The sequence below is a fragment of the Phyllostomus discolor genome, chromosome 8, assembly GCF_004126475.2.
Source record: "Phyllostomus discolor isolate MPI-MPIP mPhyDis1 chromosome 8, mPhyDis1.pri.v3, whole genome shotgun sequence".
Classification (NCBI taxonomy): Eukaryota; Metazoa; Chordata; class Mammalia; order Chiroptera; family Phyllostomidae; genus Phyllostomus; species Phyllostomus discolor.
The window spans coordinates 100,247,639-100,273,456 of NC_040910.2; the positions used below are offsets into that span (position 1 = coordinate 100,247,639).

The 25,818-nt window shown below is 47.8% G+C and overlaps 2 protein-coding genes across 3 annotated transcripts in view; both read left to right on the forward strand.

Moving 5' to 3' along the window:
- Positions 1–25,818, forward strand: part of CA10 (carbonic anhydrase 10) — a 451,674-nt gene that overhangs the window by 257,135 nt on the left and 168,721 nt on the right. The gene's annotated exons all lie outside the window — the stretch shown is intronic.
- Positions 4,351–5,945, forward strand: LOC114503551 (kunitz-type protease inhibitor 2-like). Its single transcript, XM_036033716.1, has one exon. It carries the CDS (start codon positions 4,804–4,806, stop codon positions 5,587–5,589), a length of 786 nt encoding a protein of 261 aa, XP_035889609.1. The 5' UTR covers positions 4,351–4,803; the 3' UTR covers positions 5,590–5,945.

Consider the following 25,818-nt stretch of genomic DNA (forward strand, 5'->3'; position numbering starts at 1 on the left):
GGTTATGTTCCTGCCACACCACTGTTTGTTGGTAATTCTGCTTGTGATTCGGGAGTTCTTCAACAGGCCTTTTTTTTTTAACTTCATAAAATCTTCCATGTTCTGGAAAATTTGAAAATTTACTCTATAATCAACTTACAGAGTATATTTGTAAGAATGTATTTTACAAGAATCAGTGAGAGACTTGTCCTGACGTCGGCGAAGACGCTAGCGGTAAGTGAGGGCTGATTTTTGAATGGGGACTGATTGTTCCAAGTGGTCGATTTAGTAACAAGTATGTTCTTGCGATTGTGAATTTACAGTCTCTAAAACCTGGCAAATCTGTGGAGACTCCACACGTAAAACCCAGATAACAAAGACTCCCTGGCCTTCTGTTTTCTTTTTTTTTTTTTATACAACCCCACCCCCATCCCACTAAAGAAACTCATTGAGATCGTTTCATCTTCTTTAAGCAAATACTGTAAAAATAACTAAGTAACATCAGTAGAATCCCTTTGGCATGTTGCTGTAGGAAAAGGATGGTGCGTAGGACTGGAGAGTATTTCTAGGGCCGAGCTGCATCAGGGATTTGTTTACTGAAGATGGGCCCCCATCATTCAGAAAACCAGGAGAAAGGACGGAGCCTTGACTCCAAAGAGCCTCCGTGTGGGAGAAAATCAACAAATCAACCAGCATTGCATGATTATCATTTAACCTTCCCAGGAGCAGAGACCTGGAATTTGCCCTTTCAAAGTCTCTTCCAACAAAGTCTTGAACCAGTGTTGAAGGCAATTAGGGTGACAAAATAAATAAGAGTCTGTCTTGTCTTGCAAACACAACGGGTTATTCGGAGGCTGTGGTTAGAGAGCTGCCCATTAGACAAGTTTTCTGAGCCCAGTGTTGGGGCCTGCCCACATCCTACGCTGCCCGCCTCTCTTTAAGAGAATGGCTCTTTCCCACAGCTACTCACTCCAGTCCCAGCCCACCCACTAGGACTGTGCTTGATACTCCGAGGTTCCTCAGTGACTTCAGGGAACAGACTGCTGCTACAGCTGTCTCCTGGGTCCTTTGCTCCTGCAGCTGGTTTCACAGCTTCACGTTGGCTTGTCTCTGGGTGAATGTGGCCGCCTGCTTCAGTGTCTCCATCAGTCCCAGCTTCAGTGCAAACACAATGGGACTTCAGCCATGGATACGGTCACAGTAGTTACTATTTGCAGGTAACTCAACAAAGCATTCCTCTTGCTTAATCTCTGGAAATCACCCATGAGCAGCCCCAAATCTGCTCATTTTCCTGCAACAGAAATGGAGTTTTGTCTCTCATAGGTTTGTGTTTAAAAATGGAAAGCCAGTCGAAAACAAGGAGTTGGATTATAGGGTTCCATATACTGTTAAGCATCCAGACTGGATGCTTAAATTTTAATTACTTATTGATTTATTGATGTGATTTTTCCTAAAAGCGAAAAATGGTGTAAATGCATGAAAAATAAGTGATTAGCTCTCTGTGTAAGTGCATATGCAAGAGAGAGTTTCCTGCCAATGATGCCTTACCTTTCACAAGGATATGTTTCCAATAAGTAACTCTAGTTGCTGCCAGCCCTTTAAAACTTCTCACAGTGCAGAAACAGGTGACCGCCATCTCCACCCCTGCACACATTCTGGAGTGAGCAGCTACCTGACGTGGCAGGGCGCAGTCACACTGGACACGTGTCATGGCTACGTGGGAGAGATTTGGATATTTCTGCAGCTGTTCACCCACAGGCAGTCAGCTCTTCAAATCTCCTAGGTTGGTTTTTAGTTCAACTGTGTAGTAACTGTGTCACTCTGTCCATAACCTAAGTCTCTTGCCCAGAAAATCATCTTCCTGAGCCCGGTCCTGTTCTACTAGCACATTTCGTTTTCATTTTTGTTCTTTCTCATTTAAAATAAAGAGGATTCTATGCCCCAGCTGGGTGGCTCAGATGGCGGGAGCATCATCCCATGCACCAAAAAGTCAGGGCCTCCATCCTCAGTCGGGACACGTGCCCAGGTGCGGGTTCTGTCGGGGAGCAACCGATTGACATTTCTCTCTCACACCAATTTCTGTTTGTCCGTCTGTCTGTCTCTCTCTCTCTCCTCCTTCCTCTCTCTCCAAAATCAAAAGGCATATCCTCAGGTGAGGATTTAAAAAAATAAAATGGAAAGTAACATATGCAGAGTGGCTGTAGCAGACACTGCTGGCTGCCCACTTAAACCCTGCTCTCCTCCTCTTCAGCGATGGAGTGCTGATTTTGTTCACGGGACCTCTCTCAGAAACATAATCACTCAGGGGGCAAATCCCAAGGAGTCTAAAGACCACCATGGTCATCTCATACCCCTTAATGGTTTAGAGGCAGGCACATGACCCTATTCAGGCCAGTAAGATGAGAAATTATTGGGGTACTTAAGCGAACTGTTCCCTTGATGCTAAAAGGTGGCACAAAGAATAGACAGTCCCTTCTCTTCTCCTGGTCATGGACATGCCTGCCCGTGACATCTGGAACTGCTGCTGAAGCAAAAGCCACAAAGGAAGACAGGGCCACAGTGCAGTGGGGTCAGAGCCCCGATGGACCCTGCCTGGACCCCTGCCTGCCCATGGACAGCCTGCTCTGTGAGATAACAGATCTCCCTGCATTTAAGCTGGTTGGGTCCAGGTTTTCTACTCCTTGCTGCCAATGTGTTTTGACATAGTAGCCAAAAAAATAAATCAGCCCATGCCGTGTCCTTTGCTTGAAGGGAGCTTCTGCCCTTGTTCACCTGGTGATTTTGAAGACTAGCCAAGGTGCCCACTCTTCACAGTGGAAAGAACCACTCCCTCATCCAATTTCCCATGAAACCTTGGGTACACAGCCTGCTGTTTATCCTCTTTACTGGGGCTTCTTTGTGAATTCGTCTTCTCACACTTCACATCGGAAGTTCCCCTACCGCAGCGCCAGGAAGGCGCCCAAAATCGCACTGGGGGCACCATTCAATAAAATGTTTACCAGCAAAGAAGATGCATTCTCGTGCACACTGCTTTATTGGAAAATATGCAGCCAGAGTTACAGACAATAATAGTGGCAGGGATATTTATGGAGGCCATGAAATCAGAAAAGGGGCTGTGAAATCGAACTATCGATGTGTACACACAGAGAAAGTCACGTGGACGGCAAATATAAATGACGTGTGGCTGAAGTCTTCATATGGGAAGGGTGATTGATTTAGGTTGCTGCAGGAAGAAGAGGGGGGAACCAAGAGAGTGTGTCCTTCCTGGGGGTGGGCAACAGGGGCTGTGTGTCATGGAGGAACCTGGTCCTCTCTGGAAAAGCAGGAGCCTGACTGTCTGGCTGCTGGAAACGAAGGCCATCGTCTTCTGTCTCCACTGTTCTCACTTAGTCCTTCAGAAAAGCAATTCATCTCTCCTTCCAAGCAACCACATGGGTCTCACAAGGTGGACCCAGCTCTGTTTCGCTTTCTGCTTCTTGACTGATAAACATGACTTTATTCTCCCCAAGGTCTGCCTCTGCTACTCCTGCTTTGGTATCGCTGTTCATCTGTTTGGTTAAGGTGTCTGGAGTAACAGCCACACATTTTGGGACTGTGGTTCTCATGTGTTCCCCCACCATGCTCCAAACCTTCTGCCCTCTCCCACGTCAGTCCCTGTGACAGTGCCTTTACGACATCTTTCCCCTCTGCACCCTCCTCTGTACTTGTATGATCCACAGGAACTCAGATGCCACAGGTTCAAAACCAAAATCGTCCTTCCCGTCTTCGGGTTTAGAATTACTCTCCAAAGACAGAAATGTGGGAAATATTTCTTCCTCCCTTTCTCTATCATTTACTAGCTCTTTGTTCATCTTTATTAGTATGGCCACAAGGAACTGTTTTATGTATATTTATGTAAATATACATATAAAACATATAAATCTATAGATATAGAGACAGGTAGATGATAGGTAGGTAGATAGATGGGAAGAATTTAGTTCAGAGTTCAAGGTGGGACAAAAATACCCGAATACTGTGATCAGAAGAGTTTCGTTCTGCCTTCTGGCCCACACCAGTATCCAATTAATGTCAGATCATCCAGTTTGCCCAGAAAGGCAGCAAACAAGTAAGAGCATGAGCTTCTTATTTTTGAAGTTTCTGATTTTCCGTTGCAGCCCTAGTTTCCATTTACACCCTCGGTTTCCTTCCGTTGCCTGATAATAGGCCAGCGTCTTCCTGCCAAGTGATTTGGAAGCTCCTCCAGGACCCCTGTCATTCCTTTCTATACCCAGTCATCAGCCAGCGCCTGGCCCCGAGTGGGCATTTACCTCACATCTGATGAACAATTCAATGAATTTTTTACATCACTTATACGTTTACCTACCTTGTCTATAAGGTAAGAGGCTTTTAACCATAGTGCTCTGTATGTTCACGGTAGGAAAGCGCTGGCTGTATTTAAAGCCCGTTGCTTTGTTGCTCCTTTTACTCAACAATGAAGGAGGCGCCTGCGTTCTGTGCGACCCGCCTCGAGGCAGGTGCGCCCCGCCCCTCCCTGGGCGGACAGCTTGGGTGGCTCTTCCAGAAGGCCACCGTTGGCGCCAGCCCCCACCAAGCATTGGGACGCGTGCCGGGGTTCTGAACGGTGGGGAGTCGCCGCGTGTCGCTGGGGCAAAGGAGTGAGGAGCGTTCTCCCGCATTGTGGGCGTAGGAGGCAGAGCGTCCTCCCAACGAACACCCGTGAAAGGGGCCTTTGGGAGACTTCCACGTGAGCGTCCGCGCCTAGATCGCGGGACCTCAAAGGCCAGCGGCCGGAGGCCTCACCTGCACGGCCAGGTGGAGCGGGTCATGGCGCAGCTGTGTGGGCCGAGGTGGTGCCTGCTGGCGCTGCAGGCTTCGCTGCTCCTCTTCGGGGCGGAGGCAGCGGACCTAGAACGCGACTTCTGCAGAGCCCCGCAGATGGAGGGAAGGTGCCAGGCTGCCCTCCGCAGGTGGTGGTACAACGCCACGGGCGGGTCCTGCCAGCAGTTTGTGTATGGAGGCTGTGGTGGGAACGACAACAACCACCTGACCAGAGAGAAGTGCCTTGAGAAGTGCGCTAACGTCACGGACAACACGGCTGACGACCTGCCCACCGGCAGGAATGGAGCGGGTTCCTCGGTCCCGGGTGTGCCCAGGAGGCAGGATTTCGAGGACCCCCCCAGCGACATTTTCAGCTACGAAGAACAGTGCTTGGCCAGGGCGGTCACCGGGCCGTGCCGCTCCTCCTTCCCACGCTGGTACTTTGACGCCCAGAAGAACACCTGCCATAACTTCATCTACGGGGGGTGCTGGGGCAACAAAAACAACTACCTGTCCAAGGAGACGTGCCTGAGGCACTGCTCCTCCGGGGGCAGGCAGTTCTACTCCGCCCTGCCCTGCAGCACCAGAGCCGTCCTGGAGGGGCTGTTCCTGACTGTCCTGCTCCTCCTGCTGGGAGCCTCCGTGGTCTACCTGATCCTCGTGGCGCGGAGGAACCGGGAGAGCTGCCCCTTTGTCTGCGGCCTCCGGGGCGCCGAGAAGCCCGTGTTCAAGAAGAAGGGAACCTGGGGAAGGGGCGGGGTGACCACTGCAGAGTGCCAGTGTGCTGTTTAAAATAGACCGATCGGTGTGCGTTTTTTGCGATCTGGAGGGCTTTTGGTCTGTTTCTTGCTTCAGAAGCGAGGAGGGCAGCTTCCAGGCCCCGAGGGGCAGGTTCAGGATGGAGAGGCCTGGCCCCATACCAGACTCGACTCCTCTTTGATTTCCTTACTCCAGCTGCAGATGTCTTTGTTTACGTTAAAACCTTTCGCCTCCTTCCCTATCACCAAGGTGATGTTTTCATAGTTTCCTTTGTTGGTTTGGTGTGTGGGGGTTTGCTTGAAGTAAGCAGAAACAAAGTTGTTTTTTTATTAGGATTCTGAAAGGAAGAGAGTAAAATGTACCAGCGTAATAAAAAGAGTCTTACCTTTCAAAACTAAAAAAAAAAAAAAATCAGCAACAACAATGAGTAATTAGCCAAGGACTGTGAATCCCTGATTTCCAGCATCGCTGTCTTCTGCCAACAAACTTTTGTGCTTTGTGCCAGCCACTGTGTTGGGCACAAATGTTGAAACAGAATCTCTGCCTTTAGGAAGCACAGAGTTAGTAAGTGGAGGGGGGAGCAGGACATGAACACAAGACAACTTTATTATTCATGGATGTCTGTAAAGGGCGCAGTGGTGGTGGTTGGGAAGGAGGGATCCAGGCTTGGATGGGGGACGTGGACAAGGGACAGGCAGGAGCAGGGCCACCAGAGGCGCCAGAGAGCTAATCCACAGACGGGCTTGAGCACCATTTCCAGTGTCTTTTCCAGCCATCCTCCGTCTGAGAAGTACGGGGCGTGTGCGTTGACACATTTTCTATGTCAAGAGAAGGGAGAACGTGCTCTGTTATGGAACGTCTCACTGAATTTCTAGGAAAGTTTTCATAACGCATCAAGTCATTCAAGAAAGTATACTCAGTCTTTAAAAAAAAAAAAAGAAACCAAGCTCTTTCATGCTGAGTAGTAAATGCACTCAGTTCCGTGCGGCAATTAAGCAGCCCCACCCGCTGTAGCTGAGTTAGTGCAGAAGTCCCTTCACAGAGTTTCTCGGGGCGTCTGAAGCTGCAGCACTACTCACAGCCACATTTCCAGGGGAGTTTGGAGGCGAGTGGGAGTTGATTTAGAAGGCACTGCTTCTGTCAGGATCTTTCCCACGATAGAATAAGTCAGCTAAGGCATCAAGAATGTGTATCCAAAAGACCTAGACTAGAATCAACACTCAGGCAAGACAATTCAGTCGCAAATGGCCCAAATTCAGAACCCAGAGCCAGGTGCCTTGGTTCGAGCCTGTCCTTAGCTTGGGAGACTTAGGGCAATATCAGCTATCTCTCTGGGGCTTAGATTTTTAAAAATCCATTAATAAATATTTGTAAAACGAATGAATGAATGGATAAAGTTAAGATAAAGATTGTGATACCTGCACCACTTACTTCATAAGAGTTTTAAGCAAGGTAATTAATTACGTTTGAAAAGATAAAGAGTTTCAAGACACTTGCATTCTGATTTTCCAGTCAGTGGTGATAAATATCTCTTTAAGGGCTTCAGAGTCTGAGGATACACAGATTCTTTTATCATTCAAATTAGTCCTTGACCAGGAGAAGAGAGATTATAACTTGAAGAGCAGGTGTTACACTGCACTTGTATTAGATAATTAGCTGGCTAGGATCTCCAAAAATGTAGCCCCCTATGGACAAGACTCAAAAAAAAAATTGGAAGTGGAAAACAATGGGAAGTCTTCAATAGTACCAAAATAATGACAATCCTAGCCCCTCATATTAATCTACTTGATGTATATAAAATATCTTACATTCTCACATTTGATTATGCACATGGGAAAGGCATTATTTGCTGAAGTATTGGTGTTGGCTAATGCTTTCAGGACAGGACTGTGCAGTGAACCAAACATACACTTTGAAACAAAAGAGGCCTGACTTGTATCAGCTGCATGGCCTTAGACAAAGTATTTTATTATTTTTTTATTTTATTTATTTTTTAGAGAGAGGGGAAGGAAAGGGGAAAGAGAGGAAGAGAAACATCAGTGTGTGGTTGCCCCTCACATGCCCCCAACTGGGGACCTGACCTTCAACCCAGGCATGTGCCCTGACTGGGAATCGAACCAGCAACCCTTTGGTTTGCAGGCCCCCACTCAACCCACTGAGCTACACCAACCAGGGCTAGACAAAGTATTTTAAAAGCCCAAGTCACAATTTCCAGTCAATGGTGAAATGGATCTAGCCTTTCATACCCAACATCAAAGGTGTCATAAGAAAGAAATGAAATTTTCCATATACATAGCACCTGCCAAAGGGAAGACCCTCAGAAATGTTTGCATTCCTGTCCTCGTCCCCAGCATACTTCGTAGAGTAGGGTCTTTCCATAGCAGGTGCCATGATAACACTAGAAGAGGACACTCATATTTTCTGGAAACTTAACTTGCCAAAGAAAGCTTTACCAAGGTCTTCTAACCTTATTCTCTTTCCCATGCTTCTTCCTTGATGACTTTTCCTGAAGACTTGGGCCTCATAGAGCATTAACCTGAACCTTTGAGACTTTCTCTGTAAGATGTGTGTGTGTGTGTGTGTGTGTGATCTGACCTCAAACCAGTGGTGTGCTCACCTTTGGGAAGGATTTCCTGCACTGTGTCAATCCTCACCCCACCAGCTGTCTCCCTTCTTTGCGCCAGGACAGTCGTGTAACATTTGGCACAAGTAATATGCTATTATTTTTTACATGTCCATTTTCCTCTTGCACTGGGAGACCCTTGGCCCTAGTGTCCACAGGCACTGCACAAATGCTACGCTGCAAGTGAATGCATGAACGGAACTCATGTGTTTTGCTCTACCGATGTATGTTTCACTACCTAGTGGGAATGGCTGTGGGCAGGATACTCTGAGGAGCACCCTGCAGACCAGTGTGGAGAAGACCTGAGTCACCCATGTGCCATGTGCCCTGTCCTTGTGCTGCCTCATCGCTGACCTTCAGCCACCTGTCCGTGTCTGTCTCCACCCTGTGAGCTCTGATTACAAAGAAGGAACCCAATTTTGCCAGCGTGCTGGGTCCTGGTACCATTTTCAAAGTGTTTTAATACAAAATATCTCACTGGATTTACAAAGGGATTATAGGATCTTGGGAAGAAAGAAACATTTTTTCTTTACGGTATGTTTACCTTGGCCAGCGAGAATGACAGGTGAGAGGAGGAGAGACAACCTGCAGACTATAGAAGGACGCCTTGCGTTTTGGCAGTGTCAACAAAGTCTGTAATGGACCTATTTATGTGTGCTTCTCATGGTTCCTTCTAAGTCGATAAGTGAAAACTATGTTGAAAACCTGCCCAAGAGGTGTGTTGATGGTGGCTGGGAATCTATGCCTCTGACACCATATTGCATCGGTGGCCCAACTTGATGATGATCCTTTGGACAGTGCAATTTCACCCGATGAAATTTTTTTTTCCTTTCCACTCCTGCTTATCTTTTCCCTCCTCCTCCGTGGGTTTGATCGCCATCATCATCAACACTGTTGTGGCTCTGTTTGTGCCCTTCCTTCCATCCCTCTCCTATCTGGCTCTTACCCAGCTTTCTGGCTTCAATGTCCCCTCTTGCCTTCCTCAAAACCCCTCTCTGTGCTCCAGTAGCATTCTGTCTATTACACCCTTATGGTGCTTAACGCTAGCACTGCCCATTCAGTTGGCTAAGTGACGGATTCTTCACCTAACTCAAAGGCAGGTGTTATATGTTAGATATATTTTTATATAAATTATATAAAGCGCTTAGAGTACTGCCTGTAGGCAGTAAAACTCAATAACTATTAGGAGTTATTGTTGTTGGTAGCCCCCCTCGCACTGTTATATTCCCCGGCACCTAGGAGGTACTAAGTGAATGCCTGTTTTATTGAATTGGAAGATAACGACAACAAAAACACCCTTCACAGAAACCTAATTACATCTTGCCTTATGCTAGCTTGACTTCAGTGCCAAGGCTGCACTCATGGTGTGGCAGAGGAGGACAGCCAGAGAGGGGATTGGGAAGAGCAGGTCGCAGCTGGCTAGGATATTTAAGTACATTGTCATTGGACCGCAGTTCCATTCCTGAGGGGCCATGAAGCAAATCTTGATTCACAAAACAGATGGGTCAAGGGGAAGTGGCCTGTATGCTCAACTGTACGTATAATCCAAGGCACGGCCTCCGCCTTGCCACCTTCTCTTCCAAGATCCTTCATATCTCCAGCACATGTCACTCTGGGTGGCTGACTGTTTATTCTTCCAGTTGGAGGGGCTTACACCCCCCACAAGTTGGAGCTGACATCATCCCAGGAATAAACATCCCATGAGGAGCTGGTGTCCAGCTGCATGATGTTTACCTACAACTCTCTTGAGCAACTGAGGCACAAGACCAAATTGCTCTTGCCAGTCTTTTGAGAACTCCCACTTGACCTATAAAAGGAGCGGGTCCCACTGCCAGATCACAGCCTCACCCTGTGCCCAGCCAGTTTGGCTGCTGGACACCACTCTGTGGCAGAGGAGAGGATGGGAGACTAGTCTTGCTAGTAAATTTCTGCTTGTAATTTTCTCCAATAAAATCTGCTTCTGCGTAACCGTGAGATGGCTGCCATTACCTTTTGTCCCCATCAAGGACTCCCCTTAATTTCCTCCATAACCATATGAGATAAGTGTCATCGGCCCCTTTTAGCAGTTGAGGAATCTGGAACTCAGCTAATTTAGGTAACTTGCTCAAGGACTGGGAGTAAGCGGAGAAGCAAGGATCCGAGGCCAAGCTTGTCCGACACCAAAGCCTTCGTGCCTTGCCTACCTGCTTCGTGTGCAGCTACCCCTCCCCATGAGGAGGGAGATGATGTATTGCTAGCGGAGAGCATCCTGCTCACAGCTTCTCGCCAGCCCAGATACACAGGTTCTGCTAGTCTCTCTGGGCCTGCACTTAAAAAGGAAGTGAAATGCCAGCGGCCCAACTTGGTGATGATCCTTTGGACAGCAAGTAATACCCCTCTCTTCTAAGTAATTGCCATTGTACAGATGAGGCTTTTCCGAAGCATGAACAGGGCATCTCAGGGAGGAGGCAGCTCCATGAAGAGTATCTGTTCTCTTCCTGCTTTTCCATGAAAACCTGGAAAGAAAGTGCTATGTGCAATTTCACTCCATGAAATTGAAGGCTGGGGTAATCTCTAAATCACTCTCATGCATCATATACTGCATTTCAAAGGGAAAGAATATGCATTAAAAAGATTTGTTCAATCTTAAACCTGCCTCTGAGCATCCGAGATCAATGTAGAGGCTGATTAAGCTGTGCTCTATAGATTTCTGCAGTCAAGTTCATCAAGGCACCCATTTCTCTTCCTCTAATGATGCTGAACCCCAAGCTCTTCTCTGAAGTACTTTAATTTTCACTTGGTCACTGCGAGAAGACAGTGACTTAATGAACTGCAGATAGGAAAAGAAAGTTACATAAATCATCTTTGCGTCCTTTCCTATGGTCTCACCGCGCCTGTTCTTTCAGCATCACAGTGCCTCCAGTGGCTTCTCTACACTCGGCAGTGGGAATGAAATTATAAACCACATCTTCAGCAATTACGTGGCACACCAATAGAAACATACAATAATTAGGATAAATAGCAAAGATGAATTAATGTTAACATGGCCCAATAGTATTTTCTCTTATATTACAATACCTTTCTCGCAGCTGATTTGTGTTGGATCTTTTATTATTTTTTTCCTCGTTAGAGCTTTATTTTTTTTTTCTTGTTAGAATTTTTTTAGAAAACAGTTAGCTGTTTTCGTGTGTGTGTGTGTGTGTGTATGTGTAATATATTTTATCAGGCAGATTTTACAAAGTTGACTTCCAAGAAGGAAATGACTGACTACATGGCACTCTTTTTTTTAACTCTCCGGCAGTCAGTCCTGCCTTTGAAAATGATAAGATAATGAGTTGGAGGTTCCAACATAGCTCTGTGTCTTAAAGGTGGCATTGAAAAATTAAAGTGAAATATTAATTAAAGATTAATCAAAAGTGCTAGACCTCTAGTAAATCCAGTGCTTCACTCGGAATGGCCCAGTTTGAAAGTGTATTTCAATTTAACTAGAATTTTAATCAGCTGGCTGGAAGTTGGGAGAACAAAAGAGAGAGGAAGAAAAAGAAATAATCCTGAGGGTAAATGCTTAAAAAACGCATCAAAGCCTTTTGAAAACTAAGCTCTTAATCTGTGTCCTGTCGGAGGGAAAGAATGTGCTGATAGGCGGTGGACAGGGTGCCTTGGTTTCTCCTGGCCTCTAAGGTGGTGGCGTTAAGGAGACCCACCAGTCAGAATGGGCAGCCTGCTTTCCAGGAGAACAAGCCGCCCCTGCTAATGCCCATGGCGGAAGCTGGACACCCAAAGGCTTTTACCAGTTATCTCCCAGTAGAGACTCAAAGGGAAGGACAGAGGAATCAAACCTGTTTGGCTCCAGATGGCCTAAGTTCAGCAGCTGGCCCTCCTGGGAGGGCAGATTTTACCTACCCCTGAACCTCCCAGGAGGCCGGTGTTGCTGTGCCACTCTCTCTCACAGAAGCTTGAATCTCAGAATTGAAGAAGGCAGGATGTGTAATAGGGGACATGACCAAAATATAGGGAAGGTATGGGGCAACCATATGTGACAAATGTCCACTAGACTGACTCAATCACGTACCATAATGTCTAAAGCCAATCAATGTCAGGCAAATGTTCTGCTTCTCGGCTTTCTGCTCTCCGTCAGGAGTGGAGGAAACAGGTTGCGTGCTGGCCTCCTCACCAAAGCAGAGTGTCAGCTTTCTATGCCTGGAATACCTGGACCCAACCCTGCAAGCTCAGGGCTTTGCAAACGCCATATAATGGGATGAAGTCCTGGGGTTTTCCAGAGTTGCAGCTTGTCGGCATCGGCTGGTCATAAACCTTTCTTGAATAAGGAGAACAGGAGAGACAAAGCAGAGACGAATAGGATTGTAAGGCTGGTGTGGATCTCAGAAATGGTTTCTTCAAAAACACAATATTCTCTCTCAATCAGGTGCAGCTTAAAGAGAGGGAAAGAAGAAAGACAAAAGCATCCCCATTCTGCTATGCATTACCATCACACACTCTTGAGTTAAGGGACTGCTCTGAGACCCCGGCCCGCTCCTCACCCTCAGTCGCCTCTGTGTCCTCCCTTGATTTCCTTGTGTCCACATCAACCCTTTCTCCTTTTGGATCGTGGTCATTCCTGAACCTCCTCATGAGAGTCGCAGTCACTGTCTGTTCTAGGAACAAACAAGGGCTTAGAAACCAACCTAGCTTGGACTCTGGTTCTATCTGAACAAGGCCTTGAACAAGACACTTGCCTTCCTAAACCGGTTTTCTGGCTTGTAAAATCGGAGTGATGATTCCAACGACTTCACTGGGGTGCTGTGAGAGTTGAAATGCTAACCCGCTAATGAAAGCATCTAGCACAATGCCTGGCATGTAGCAGGCACCCGAACAGATGTCAGTTCCCTTCTCTTTCCGTGCCCTTTGTGTTTTTTCTGGGATTGCATTGGTGTGTCATTGCAAGTTGTCTCTCTGGCGGCTCCTTTTCCCAAGTATCAGCATGAAGCATTTAGATGGAGCACCTTGCTGCTGTCTTTATTTGCATGGAGCTGACTTTGCAACATGTCACCAGAAGTATGCTTTGAACCCCACTCTGAACACCACCTGAGCCCCTCACTGCTCTCTGCAGCCCGACCCCTGACAGTTAGCTGCCCGCAGACAGTGCCGGAATTTCTTAGGAGCAAGAATTGAGGCTTCAGCAATGGTACATATAACAAATTTACAGTCACCGAAGCTATAAACTTGGTAAGGAATTCAAACGCTTTAAAAATTAAAGAGCCAACCGCAGGGAGACTGCAATGGGCTGTTCAGAGGATTCAGAACACATCCGTGGGGGCAGTCTTTGAATAACACGAATCTCTCCTGCCTACAATCTCCATGGCTGTAAAATCACTTAGACCCTCAAGCAGGGCTCCATGTGCCGGGAGAATCAGGAAGAACCAAGAGGAGCTGGAGAGCAGCTCTTGAAAGGGCCACGTGATAGGATTCTGGCAGCCCTCCTGGGTCCTATACCATCAGGACTTTCTAATGTGGTGGCTGCTACCGTCTCCTATAGGGCCCCCTGGCTGATAATTGACACAGGGCTTGTGCTGTGCTCTGAATCTGCAATTTTGCTCATTAAAAATAATCGCTGGATCCCTGGCCCAGTAGAACAGAGCTGATAGGAAAGGGAAAGAAAACAGCCGCCACTGAACTCCTACTCTGAGTGAGGCACTGGACTGGGCATCTGGACACACACTCACATGTTTAATTCATGAAAAAGTGAAGGCCTTGAGTAGGTGAACCAGTGAGGGTCCCAGCAGGAAATGGTAACACACTTGAGGGTAACTTGGGGAAAGTTTGGTAGAGGGACTATGCCTATAGGCATGTGGGGGGGTGGGTAGAGAAACCATAGTGAGAGTGCAGTGCCCAGCACTGGCTATCACTGTCCATAGACCTGAAGGGACAGATGAAGGACAGCATCAGGTGGAGAGGGCTGCCTTTAGGGGAGCAGTGGCCCCAGTTGAGGAACACAGCCAACCCAGTGGGACCCTGGGGATGAGCTGGGGGGTAATGGAATAAATTCCCTGGCCTCATGCTTCTTCCTTGCTCCAGCCTCTTGCCAGGGCCCCTCGCTGGCGACACCCAGTCAGAAGCCAGAGCAGGGAAGCTGATGGTGAGCATAAGCCTGAAAGAGCAGAGACGGGTGGAGCAGGATGGAGGCGGGATCCAGGGGTAAAGCAGGGTATCCAGCACACGCAGGGCTCTAAGAGTGTGAGAATATGGAGTGGGCACGAGGAAATGCACCCAGGAAAAGTATGTTCACCTCTGGGCCTCCTCATTGCATTAGAGCGTAGGAAGCCTTTTCAGATCTCCTTCCATTTGCTGTCACAACAACCGTATGAGTAATTATCCATATTTTACGCATGAAGCTTCCCTTCCCAAATCCAAGCTTCTACGATCTGGCTGGGACTTGAAGGTGGAATTTTTCTGGAACTAACCTGGTGCTAAATCCACCATGTGAATGGCACACGTTGGCTGCCGGTATTCCGGAAGGGTCCTATGCCACAGGACATTCTCATCACTCACCCACTGCTGCACTCTTCAGCAGTGAGGGCCCGCCACGCCCTCTGCATTCGTACAGCACTTGGTACTGCTTTCCGTCCACCAGACGGAATGGTCGTGAAAAACCATGGAATCTTGAGGCCTCCTGGGACCTGAGAGGCCCCTCCTCCCGGGCAGGCCCCATTTCCTCTGCTCTCTCTGCAGCGTGTGCTGTGTGCTGTTGTGCACGATGCAAAGACGAAATCCACCCAGTGGGGTAAGAGGGGTTACACGTGTTGGAGTAAAAGGACAGAAAAGCACTTCCAGAGGAAGAGAAATAAATGCCGCGGGGCATTCTGGGAAGGACAGAGGGCTCACAGCACGTCAGTGGAGGCAACGTGGAAAGGCAACCCTTTCTCCGAGAGGCCCACGGGCAAGACACTCCTTCTGGATGTAATGCTCATGGAATTAAGAACAAAAATAAATATGTGCAAATGTAAAATACATGAAGTCTGATGAAAACTATCATGTGACAGGTTTGGTATAAGAAAGCTGGGATTCTGGAGTCAGACTGTCTGGGTTCACAGTCTGTCTGTGACACGTGCTAATGAACAGTGTGACCCTGGGCAAGTTACTCAGCTTCTCTGTGCCTCAGTTTCCTCACCTGTAACAGACAAGACCAGTGATATAAGGACTTCCTGCCTAGAGATGTTATGAGGATTATGTGAGTTATAAATGTAAAGAGCCTAGCATAGAGTATATTCTAGATTAATAATTATAATGATATTACAAGGATGTTTCCAGAACTAAAAAAAAAATTAATTTTAAAAATATTTGAGAAGTCTCAAAACCTGATAAAACACCACCTTTTGACGCAACCTTTGATAATACATCTTCAGCATTTTTTACACATCCTCGACTTCTGTTCGTTTCCCCCACGTGTGGACACACAGTCGGCAGACACGTGCAGCAAACCCCCGACGGAAGCCCAGCAAGCACCACTTTTGGCATGGCTGATGATTTCCATTTTTGATTCAATTAGATTAGATTAGGTGCCTAGACTCGTCTCGCTCATTTATCTGTTTTCCACTCATGTTCACAAAACAATAAGGGAAATGCAACGAAACGGTCCAGTGATGGAGGAGCAACACGGCAGTAGGGACGGTGGTTCTGACACACTGCACTGCTGGCTGGTGAGCGACGCCAACGCCCGCGTCCCAGTGGGCACTGGTCAGCGAGGTGAGGAAGTCAGAGTGTGTGGAGCCGGCCAGCGGAGCAGCAGTGTGTGAGGGATGGCACACAGTGGTATCGGACCAATCTACCGTGGCTTGTAGAGATCTGTAAAATGCAGGAAAGTGAAAACGGTCCAAGAGACAAATACCCCAAGGTCCGGGAGCATGGGAACGAAGGCCTGCAAGGAAGACGTGCCTGAAGAATAAGATTTTCAACAGGTAACTGTGGATAGAGCAGAGAGCAGGAACCAGGAGAGTATCAACGTTTCCAATAAACAGGGACCAGTGCTGGGCTAAACCACACTGGAGCCTGAGGCAAACGTCAAAAGCAGTATAACTGATCCTTTCTCGATTTTTAATTTTGAAGTTTTATTTATCATGGGGTTTTGGCACTCGAAGTCTTTATTTTTTTAAAATAGTGCATTAAAATATTATTTATTTTTGATTACTGGATTTCTGGATGTCCCCCTAAAATTTTGCCGAGATGGGTGCTGTGCTTGCCTCGCCCTTGTCCCCCAGCCCTGCTAGAGTGTAGGTGGTGTGAAGTGATGCTTTAAAAGAGGCGTCTTTGGTCCTGGCTGGTGTGGCTCAGTGGATTGATCACTGGCTTGCGAATCAAAAGGTCACTGGTTCGATTCCCAATCAGGGCACATGCCTGGGTTGCACGCCAGTTCCCTAGTTCAGGGTGCATGAGGGGCAACCACACATTAATATTTCTCTCCCTCTCTTTCTCCCTCCCTTCCCCACTGCCTAAATATAAAATAAATTTAAAATCTTTTAAAAATTAAACCAAAATTTAAAAAATAAATCAAAGGAGTGTCTTTGAAGTCACTTGGCCTGGGATCACATCCTGGCTCAGGCGGAGCCCAGCCTCATCCTGAGTTTATGTTACCTTGCATAATTTATTTACTTTCCCTTTAAATGTTTGGTTTCTTCCTCAGTAAAAGGCTAATACATCCTAACTCATGGATTTGTTTACCCACCAACAAATATCTATTAAGCACCTACTATGTGCTTGAGGTACAGGAGATACAGCAGTTATGAAAACAAAAGTTTCTGCTTTTCTGACGTTTCATGTTACTCTGGGAGAGAAATGTCCAATAAGAATAAAGAACTGATATGGAGCGTGGTCGTGGGGAGTGCTCACAAGAGAAATAAAGCAGGTGAGGGGTGACTGAGAATGATGGGGGTAAGAAGGGTGAAGAAAGATGGAACTAGTTTAGAGGGGGGTTACTGAGGAGAATAAAGGAGATCATTATCTCTGAAGTATAGCACAGTGCCTAACACATCTTAATGTCTTCATAAATAACTGTTGTTTATCTCAGGTAGAAAAAGATAAGTTTGGAAAGGCAGGTTGGACCCATGGCCATGGCTATGCTGCCGTGTCTGAAGCTGAGACTCCAGGATTCTGGACAAGTCTACTAGTACATGCATGGACATAGCATTAAAATGTCAACAGCGGTCTTTATCGTCAGGTTCAGCTCCGGGAGCATGGAGATCTCTGGCCCTGGGGCCCTGAAGATGCAATTATTGAAAAGTGCGTCACCCTCCCCTCCATCCATGGTGAGCACGCTTGGGCTTCACCCTGTTCCTTACAGAGAGAACAGAGGAGAAGAGACCAGATACGCTGCAGAAGTAGAACAGAGGAGCAAACAAGAAAACAGCCCCTCAGCCCCTGGTACGCCAAAGTGAACGTGATTCCTTTCTGCACAGCATCCAACCATGGGCCGAAAACATCGGCAAAGCTGTCACCCTTGACTGGAGCTGAAGGGTCCACTCTAGGGTCCGGACAGCATTCCCCTGGCTTCCCGAGGGTCGGCTGATCCGGCCTGGCCCACGTGGCCCTTTGCCAACACTCTGAATGTGATCATTCCTGGCACTTCACCAACTCATTTCACGGTGTTTGGGTTCCAGCAAAGCAGCATGTAAAGAAAGAAATGAAAGTTTCCTTCTCTTCATCTGGACTTGTTATGCCTGTTAGAAAACCAAGGAAAACAGAAGTAAAGAAAACCCAGGATTGCCCAGGTTGGGAAGACCAAGGCTCAGGAAAAGGTTTTAAAAATCTCCCAGTTCATAAAACCTCTAGTGAATGAATTATTAGGAAACAAAAGAACACAGGGCAGGGGAGGGGGAGGTGGTGGAAGTCGGCTGAATTCCCTCCTTAGACCGTTGTGGAAGGACTCCAGACTGCTTTTCGTGTAGAACTGCTTCAAGTTTCCCAGTCGCATCATGGCCTTTCATTCCGTTCAGCCTTTGCATATAATTTTTGGGCCCTCCAGTGAATGCATTCTCCCCCCACCCCGTTTCTATGCAGCCAATACCTTTTGATTCTTCACATCTCAGGGCAGGTGGCCCCTTCTCCAGAAGGTACTCATGATCCCTCCTCTTCTCTACCAAGTCCTGTGAGATACCCCTTCTCTGTGTCTCTGGTGTACTAGCCTTTACACTCTGTTTATATTTATCGAGTACCTACTGTGTGCTGGGGCGCTGTTCTGTATATTAGCAAGACATCAGTGAATCAACAAACCACCACGGAGCTTCCCTTCTATGGGAGGAGCACAGTGAACAGCTAAATAACTGAATATGTGTGCAGTGGCATTAAGTCCTTTGAAGACAAATTAAGCAAGAAGGTCATCATAATGGGATAGAGCGGGTGCCCTTTCGCATAGGGCAATCAAGAATGGCGATTTTCATATGAGCTGTGACCTGAGGCCTGAAGGAAGTGCAGGAGCAACCATGTGAATATCTGCAAAAAGAATATTTTAGGCCAGGATTAGAGGCAAAGTGTCTGTAAAAACTCTCAGGTGGGCATGTGCTTGGAGAGGTCAGAGCAAAGCAAGGAGGCAGATGTGCGGGCAGAGCTAGGGGGGGAGGGAGGCAGCAGAAAGGCACCAGGGCCAGGAGGGACAGGGCCGTGTAGCCTGCTATTGGGGCCTCCGGTTTTATTCTGAGCGAGATGAGCCACGTTGGGATTCTGGACAGAAGAGTGGCGTGTTCTGACTTTCATTTACACGAGTTCTAGCGGCAGTGGGGGGCGATGAGAAGCGGCCAGATTCATGACACATTCTGAGGGCAGAGCTGACAGGATTTGCTGGTAGACCGACCGTGGGCTGTTAAAAATGGGGAAGTCAAGGATGGTTCTAAGGTTTTGTCGATATTCATGAGACACGGACTTTCCCATCTGCTTCGTGGCACGTGACCTACTTCACGGCGGCTGAGGATGCACCTGCCAATTTCCTTCTAGACTCTGGGCTCCCTGAACAGCAGGATCCCTGTCCTGGGTGGCTCTGCCAGGGCAGCACCTAGAACCCAAATGTCCAACTTTCAGCATCTAGTGCTGGTGTGCATTCAGTGTGCACACTTGAATGTATTTACACTTGAAGTGCATAAACATTTGAAGGAGGAATTTTAGAATGCATTAATCAGGCATAGCCCCTCTACTAAGTAGTTTGACCTGGGAAAGATAGCCTCAAAGTTTCTGCTGGTTTTGCTGTCCAATGACCACAACTCAACTATCCCACTGAAAGCAATGCTTCTGTCCCCAGCTTGTGGTCAGTCAGAATAACAACTGATGTAAAAGCTGACTATGTGTGTTATCGGACATAACCCTCACATCAGCCCAGTGAGGTGGCCGGGCTGAGAGGCAGCTCCTATCCACATTTCATAAAGGACAAAATTGAAGCTCGAGAACCTTGAGCCAGTTGCCAAAGGTCACAGCTAATAGGGGGCAGACAGGGACTCAAACTTAACGTTTTCTAACTCTCAACATCAGGCTTTTCTCTCCTACCAAGGTGGCTTGGGGTGAAGTAGTCTTCAGGGATAGGTGGATAGCTGAGTGCCTGAGGCTGGATCCAGAGGTAAAAAGGGGAAACTGGGGGGACTCCATGGGACAGCCCTCTCAGTGTAAAAGAAACAAAATACAATAGGGCACCAGGAGCCCCGGCCCCGCCCCCATCTGCGGGCTCCGGGTCCACTGGGGAGGAAGACCTCCCTACCCTACTTCCTCCTAGAGGGGCTTTGGGGTCCTGGAAATCTGCTGGAAAGTTTCTGTATTTTTTGGTTGCAATTCTGCTAAGCAACTTCCGAGGGTGACTACATCTCAGTTCCATCAGTTCATCAGCAGTTTCTTAATGAGGCTGATTAGCCCCAAACGTCTCCCACCTCCACGGGGCTCTGCTGAGAGGTCAGTTGTGTGTCGACCTGCGAGCCTGTGACCTCCGCCCGTGGCTACAAGATCAGCCTCCTGGGCATCCACCTTATCAAGGCTTCATTCTGAGACATTTCACCGTTGGTAAGAGTTCACAGTGGCCCTGGGTCCAAAGTCACCAAGTGCTGGAGACCAGCTCTGTGGTCAGGAGAGGGCTGCCACCACGGGCTTCCCGTGTGCAAATTAAATCGAAGACCCAGGGCCAACGTGGCTGGAAAGAAAATTCCGGCAGGAGATTTACCTTAGGAAGTTTAAGCTGTTTATGGATGATTTCCTCAGGACTCAACACCCACTGACAGCCGAACATGAAATAAATATATAGTTAAACTCTCCATTAGTGATATCGAGTGAGAGGGCTGAAGTTGCAGTGATTTTCTAGAATGCAATTATTCTCGATCATAACACTGGGCACATAGCCATGGATACTAACGCCCTGTTTTCTGGCCTCCTTTATACGGACCGCAGGATGACACACCACCGCCTTTGCCCTGCCCCGAGAGAGGATGACGTGAGGAGGACCCTCATGTAGGGTCCTTCCCTGAGGCTGCTAGAACAAGAGCTGTAATGGAGTTAGTACTGATCACATCTCACTGTGGGCCGGGGACTTGATTATACGTGCTTCACCTACATCATCTCATTTCACCTCTCAGTACCCTGCGTGACAGGCACTATATCCTTGTTTCACAAGCCACAACGCAACATCTCTGCAGGAGGGACAAGGAAGGCGCCCAAGGTCTCCTAGTCTGTCCGTGGCAGAGGTCCCCTTCAAACCCAGATCTCCTTCAAGCCAAAGCCGAGGGGTGCAGCATTGCACACCTTCCCCCCAGTGAAAGGGACACACCGATTGTGACTTCTGTGCTTAAATGAGCATCATCAAGAAATGGGCACTCTCAGCAGGTCCTCGCTTCAAAAGGCAACAAAATAATGTGGAAAACATGGGTCCCTAGGAATCAAAGACGAGAGTTGCAACCTCAGCTCCCACGGCCAGGGGACTCAAAGGAAATCATTCTGCCTCCTGGGACCCCTGTTTCCTTAACTGCTAACCAAAGGGTTGGTTGAGAAAGATCTCAGCTTCCTTCTAGCTCTGGCATCACATCATTCTACAACACGCCAAAGGAATGGAATCAAATAAGACGTATTTTAAAGAAAAGGAAAAGCCAGATGCTCATTTTGGCAGCTGTCAGTTTTTTGAGTCTTTAAAAAAAAAAAACACAAAACACTTTTTTTCAGTGCTGAGACTAAAAAAAAATCTACCCAGTTAATTTGCTGTCTTCTTTAAATGAAAGTTAAATTACCCTGTGAGTTAGGATCAAGATTACAATTCTGTTTTGACAGCTGAATGAACTGAGGCTCAGAGACGTTAAGTGACTCACTTGGGGTCACACAGCTATTCAATAGCCGAGGACAGACAAGAGCTCACCTGGTGTCACTCAAAAGACCATTCTGGACTGGATTTCAGAAGAGGCCTTGTACTCAGTAACCACACACACTGCACAGAGGTTCTTTGTTGGCAATGTGAGTGAAATATGAAGTGAAGGCAGTGAAAATGATGGCAGCAAGTACTGTTGGGCGGTATACGCTGTGCCAGGCGTGGGACCAATTGGATTACACCCTCAGCCCAGGTGGTGAGCACACAATGCAATAGATATACAGATGGCACCCTGGGTTCTCTTCAGAGCATATAAATCTTTCACCTTTTTATACAAATGATGTGTTATAGAATTGTACACTTGAAACCAATATAATTTTATTAACCAATGTCACCTCAATAAATTCAATAAAAATTTTTTTAGAAAATCCCAGCCCTGCCCGTTACTAATCACACTCTCTCGGGCAAATCTCGTGACTCCCCCACCCCCCAGTACCCGCTTCTTCATAATAGTGTCTTGAGGGACAGTACGGGATGACAGAAAGCGCTGGTCCGCTGCATGGTGGTTCCCTTCCCATGCTCCCTTAGCCTCTCCCAACTCCGCTGCCTCATCTGGAAATTGGTCGGGATCCTACCTTCACTGCTCCATACCGTTTAGGTAGAAAGTTATACCCCTGAAAGGACATAGAGCAAACCGCCCCCCGCTTTCTGCCCCACGCCCGTCTCCCAGCTGTGCGGATGTCCGGCCACCTCTCAGAGGGAACAAGTGCAGGTTTGCTTCCGTATGTTGAACCAGTTCCAGCAAACGCCGAAGGAGCTGCCGGTGGCTCTGGCTGGGAATCCATGCTGTGTGCGCCCTGGTGCCCCGACCCCTACCTCCCAACTGCATCTGAAGAGGGTGGCATCTTCTCAGGCTTCTTACCCTAACAAAGACCTGCAACTTTTCCCTCCCCACCACCACCTGAGTGGGAAAAGCGTGGCCCAGGGCAGGGGTTGGCCAACTTTTCCTTAAAGAGCCAGGTACTAGCTGTTTTAGATTTGCAAGCCCTGGGTCTCCAATACTACCTCTGCCATGAAGGGGACCACAGACAACGCATAAACAGGTGGGCCTGTGCTCCGAGAAAGCGCTGCTTACAAACACAGATCGTCGGCTGACCTCTGGCTCAGGAAAGCGGCCTCCCTTGGCCATGCACAATAAACCCTCCATCTGTGGCAATTTCCACCCACTTTCTCTCTCCCCTTCACTCCTCCCAGCCTTCCTGTGAGTGGACAAAATTCTTTCCAAGAAGTTTGGAAGCCGGATTTAGAACCGTGGCTTGAAAGGGTTCATCATTGTGGGTCAGACTAAGCTAACAACTGCAACAAACGTCCCCAAATCTCGGCAGTTCAACACCAGAAAGGTTTGTTCCTTGCTCATACTGGGGCCTAGTGTGAGTTGGCAGCCCCGCCCCTACACCGCCCCGCCCCGTGGGAGGGCGGATTCTGACCCATCCGCAGCCCGGTGGCTCTGCACCTTTCTGTACCTTGAACCTCTCTGGCAGTCTGGTGCCGCCCAAGGGCCCCTCTCCGAAAAATGTTCAAAATAAATAAAATACAATGCACAGGATTAAAACAAACTAATTTTGAAATAGTTATCAAAATATTAAAATTAAAAAATTGTAATATAGTAATGTGTGTGCTGCTTTATTAGTGCATTATTAAATCTAAGATCCATCAGCCACTCTGAAAACTACTATAACTACCAAGTAGTGAGGAGCAAAATGGCATTTTGAGGTATTGACGTAACAACTGCAGTGTGATAGGAAAATACCTGTGATTTCCATTGGAAAAGGAGTCGCGGGTACCATTAATGCTGCAATGGTTTGGTGGTCGCTTTCACACTTGAAAAAATCAAAAACACTAACTTTCAATTAGCGGTTAGTGAACATACAGAGGGTATTATTTTCTCTCCCAAGTTCCAGCACCCACAGGCCTCTCGGGCATCCAAGGACCCAGGTTTTAGAATCCCAGATCCATTATCTAGGTCGGCCTCAGAATCTGCCACTGGCGTCTCTGCCTTCCGGCAGTGGGTCGGAGCGGAGAACAGACGGAGGGCTTTAAGGACGCTGGGGCCAGGCCCAGAAGGGGGTCACATCACTTTACCTGCAGTCCAGCACCAGGTACTAAGTCACGGGCCTTACTAATGTGTCAAAAGGGCAGGGAGGGGCTTGCTGTGTGGACTTTATCTGCATACGCGGAAGGAAATGAGAGGCACAAGGCTGTGAGCCCCAGACGTCTCTCTCACGGAGTGGGGGGCGGGGGGGGGGGGGGCGCCAGAACTGAACCCTGACTTCAAGGCAAGCTCTCTGCTCTGTTTCCACTGCCCTGCACTGTCTCAGTAACTTGGCACACACTCAAGCCTCTTCACTTTCCGGACTCCAGGGTTTCTCTCCATCAGCACTGTTGACGTTTTGGTCAGAAAAATTCTTTGCCGTGGGGGGGCTGTCCTGTGCATGATAGGATATACAGCAGCATCTCTGGCTTTTACCCTCTAGAAGCCAGTAGCACCCCCTAGTGGTGAAAGCCAAAACTATCTCCAGACACTGGCAAACGTCCCAGACAGGAGCTAGGGGTGGACTGCCCCTGATAGAGGAGAACCAAGGTTTCCGTGCCCGTACCTAATCCTTGGTGTTTGGTGTCTGGTGTACTGTCTCTGAAATGCTCAGAACAACTGAGAAAGGAGAACCAACAAGCCCCAGAAGTTACAGTTACACAGGAGTGGGCAAAAAGTTTACAGTTGTTCATATGGAAAATAATACAAGAATTAATAAACAAATGATACAAGAATAAACTCTGTTATTTGCATACTCACAACTATAAGCCTGTTTTTGCCCACCCCTGTGTTACATGATCCTTTTAAAATTGAAAGACTGGGGCAAAGAAGCCTCCATACACCTTCTCCCCATTCTCCTACCCCTGTACCTTTTGCTGAGTGTTCAAGGTGGAGTACACTCCCGGACATGTAGAAGCCTGGGCTAGTCACACCATGATGTAAAGTTAGCTTGGTACCAGTATTTCATTGGCAACAATGGTATTCACTTGCCGAAGAAGATAGACCAATAAAAGTAATTGAACGTACTATGAATAGAAGGCTGTGATACGTTTCTGCTAACGACCACATCAGCTGCATGTTGACTCAGAGACAGAGGATCAGCTCTGCCGGCCACACAACCTCGATTAAATTGCTCAGTCCAGATAATGCTCAAGGTCATGTCCACAGCACGCCAGCTCCATAGACACCTAGTGTCACCAAATACTAACAGGTATTTAAAGAAGGAGGTTCTCTTTCCTAGTTGTATGAATTCTAGCAAATGTAGCTCAAACAAAGTTAAGCAAACATACTCACTGCAGGACTTATCAGAGCCTTTAATGTGCCGCGCACCTTTTTTTTTTTTTAATGTAATCTTCACTGTATGTTTTTCCATTGCCATTTAGCCAGGCACTTTTAACTTCAAACTGGGGGACTTAGCATGCTGAATTTCCCACTCAACGTTTTTCATCATGGAGTATGGCTGGGGACTAATGTGCTCCCAGAATGCACTTTACAAAATGCTGCTGGAGCTTCCCAAGGCCTCAGCTTCTACACCCTTCACACTGGGGCGACACGACCGGCCTCCCAGACCTGACGGAACGACCGGGAGAAGAAATGGGAAAATGCCGGAGAGAGTGCTTTGTAAAACTCCGAAGAGTTATAAAAGTTTAAGAGGCCATTATTAATGCATACTTATTAATAATTTACTAATGATAAAACCTTGCCTGCCTCACTTGGATGTCGAGTTGATGAATGTAATCATTGAAATAACGGAGGCCCCGAGAGGTTCAGGTGTGGGCCAAGGTTGGGCGGCTGAAAACGGAGTCACAGCACGGATTAATTGAGATGGCCACTGCAGAGATGGCACTCAGAGCTCAGGAAGGCACTCTCTGCGGTGGCGGTCATCCCTGCTGTCGGGATGGTTACCCTTTGGTCTGTCAGAGGAAGTCAGTGGCCTGAGCCACCCAAGAGTATGGAAGTAATGGGGAGAGCACGCTAGACTGCGTTGGAACTAGGCTTGTACCCTTCTGCCATCTACCTGACCTTTTTGAAGCTTTGTTCCCCTGTCTGCTAAGGGGAGAGGGAGGGTTATGTAACACCTGCCTTCCAGAGCAGGCGGGAGAATCGAAATACTCCGTGGGGTATCGGGATTAGTGCAGCGGGACTAGTGTGGGGGGGGCGGGCATTCACTGAGAGGAGAGAGGTTTTACTCACACCACGCCATCGCACACAGCATTATGGAGAATCCTCCGAGGCTACAATTCTTTTGGGGGCAGG

Bases quoted from the DNA above. Each gene is read 5' to 3' on its own strand.
- LOC114503551 (XM_036033716.1), top strand. From the start codon at position 4,804: ATGGCGCAGCTGTGTGGGCCGAGGTGGTGCCTGCTGGCGCTGCAGGCT.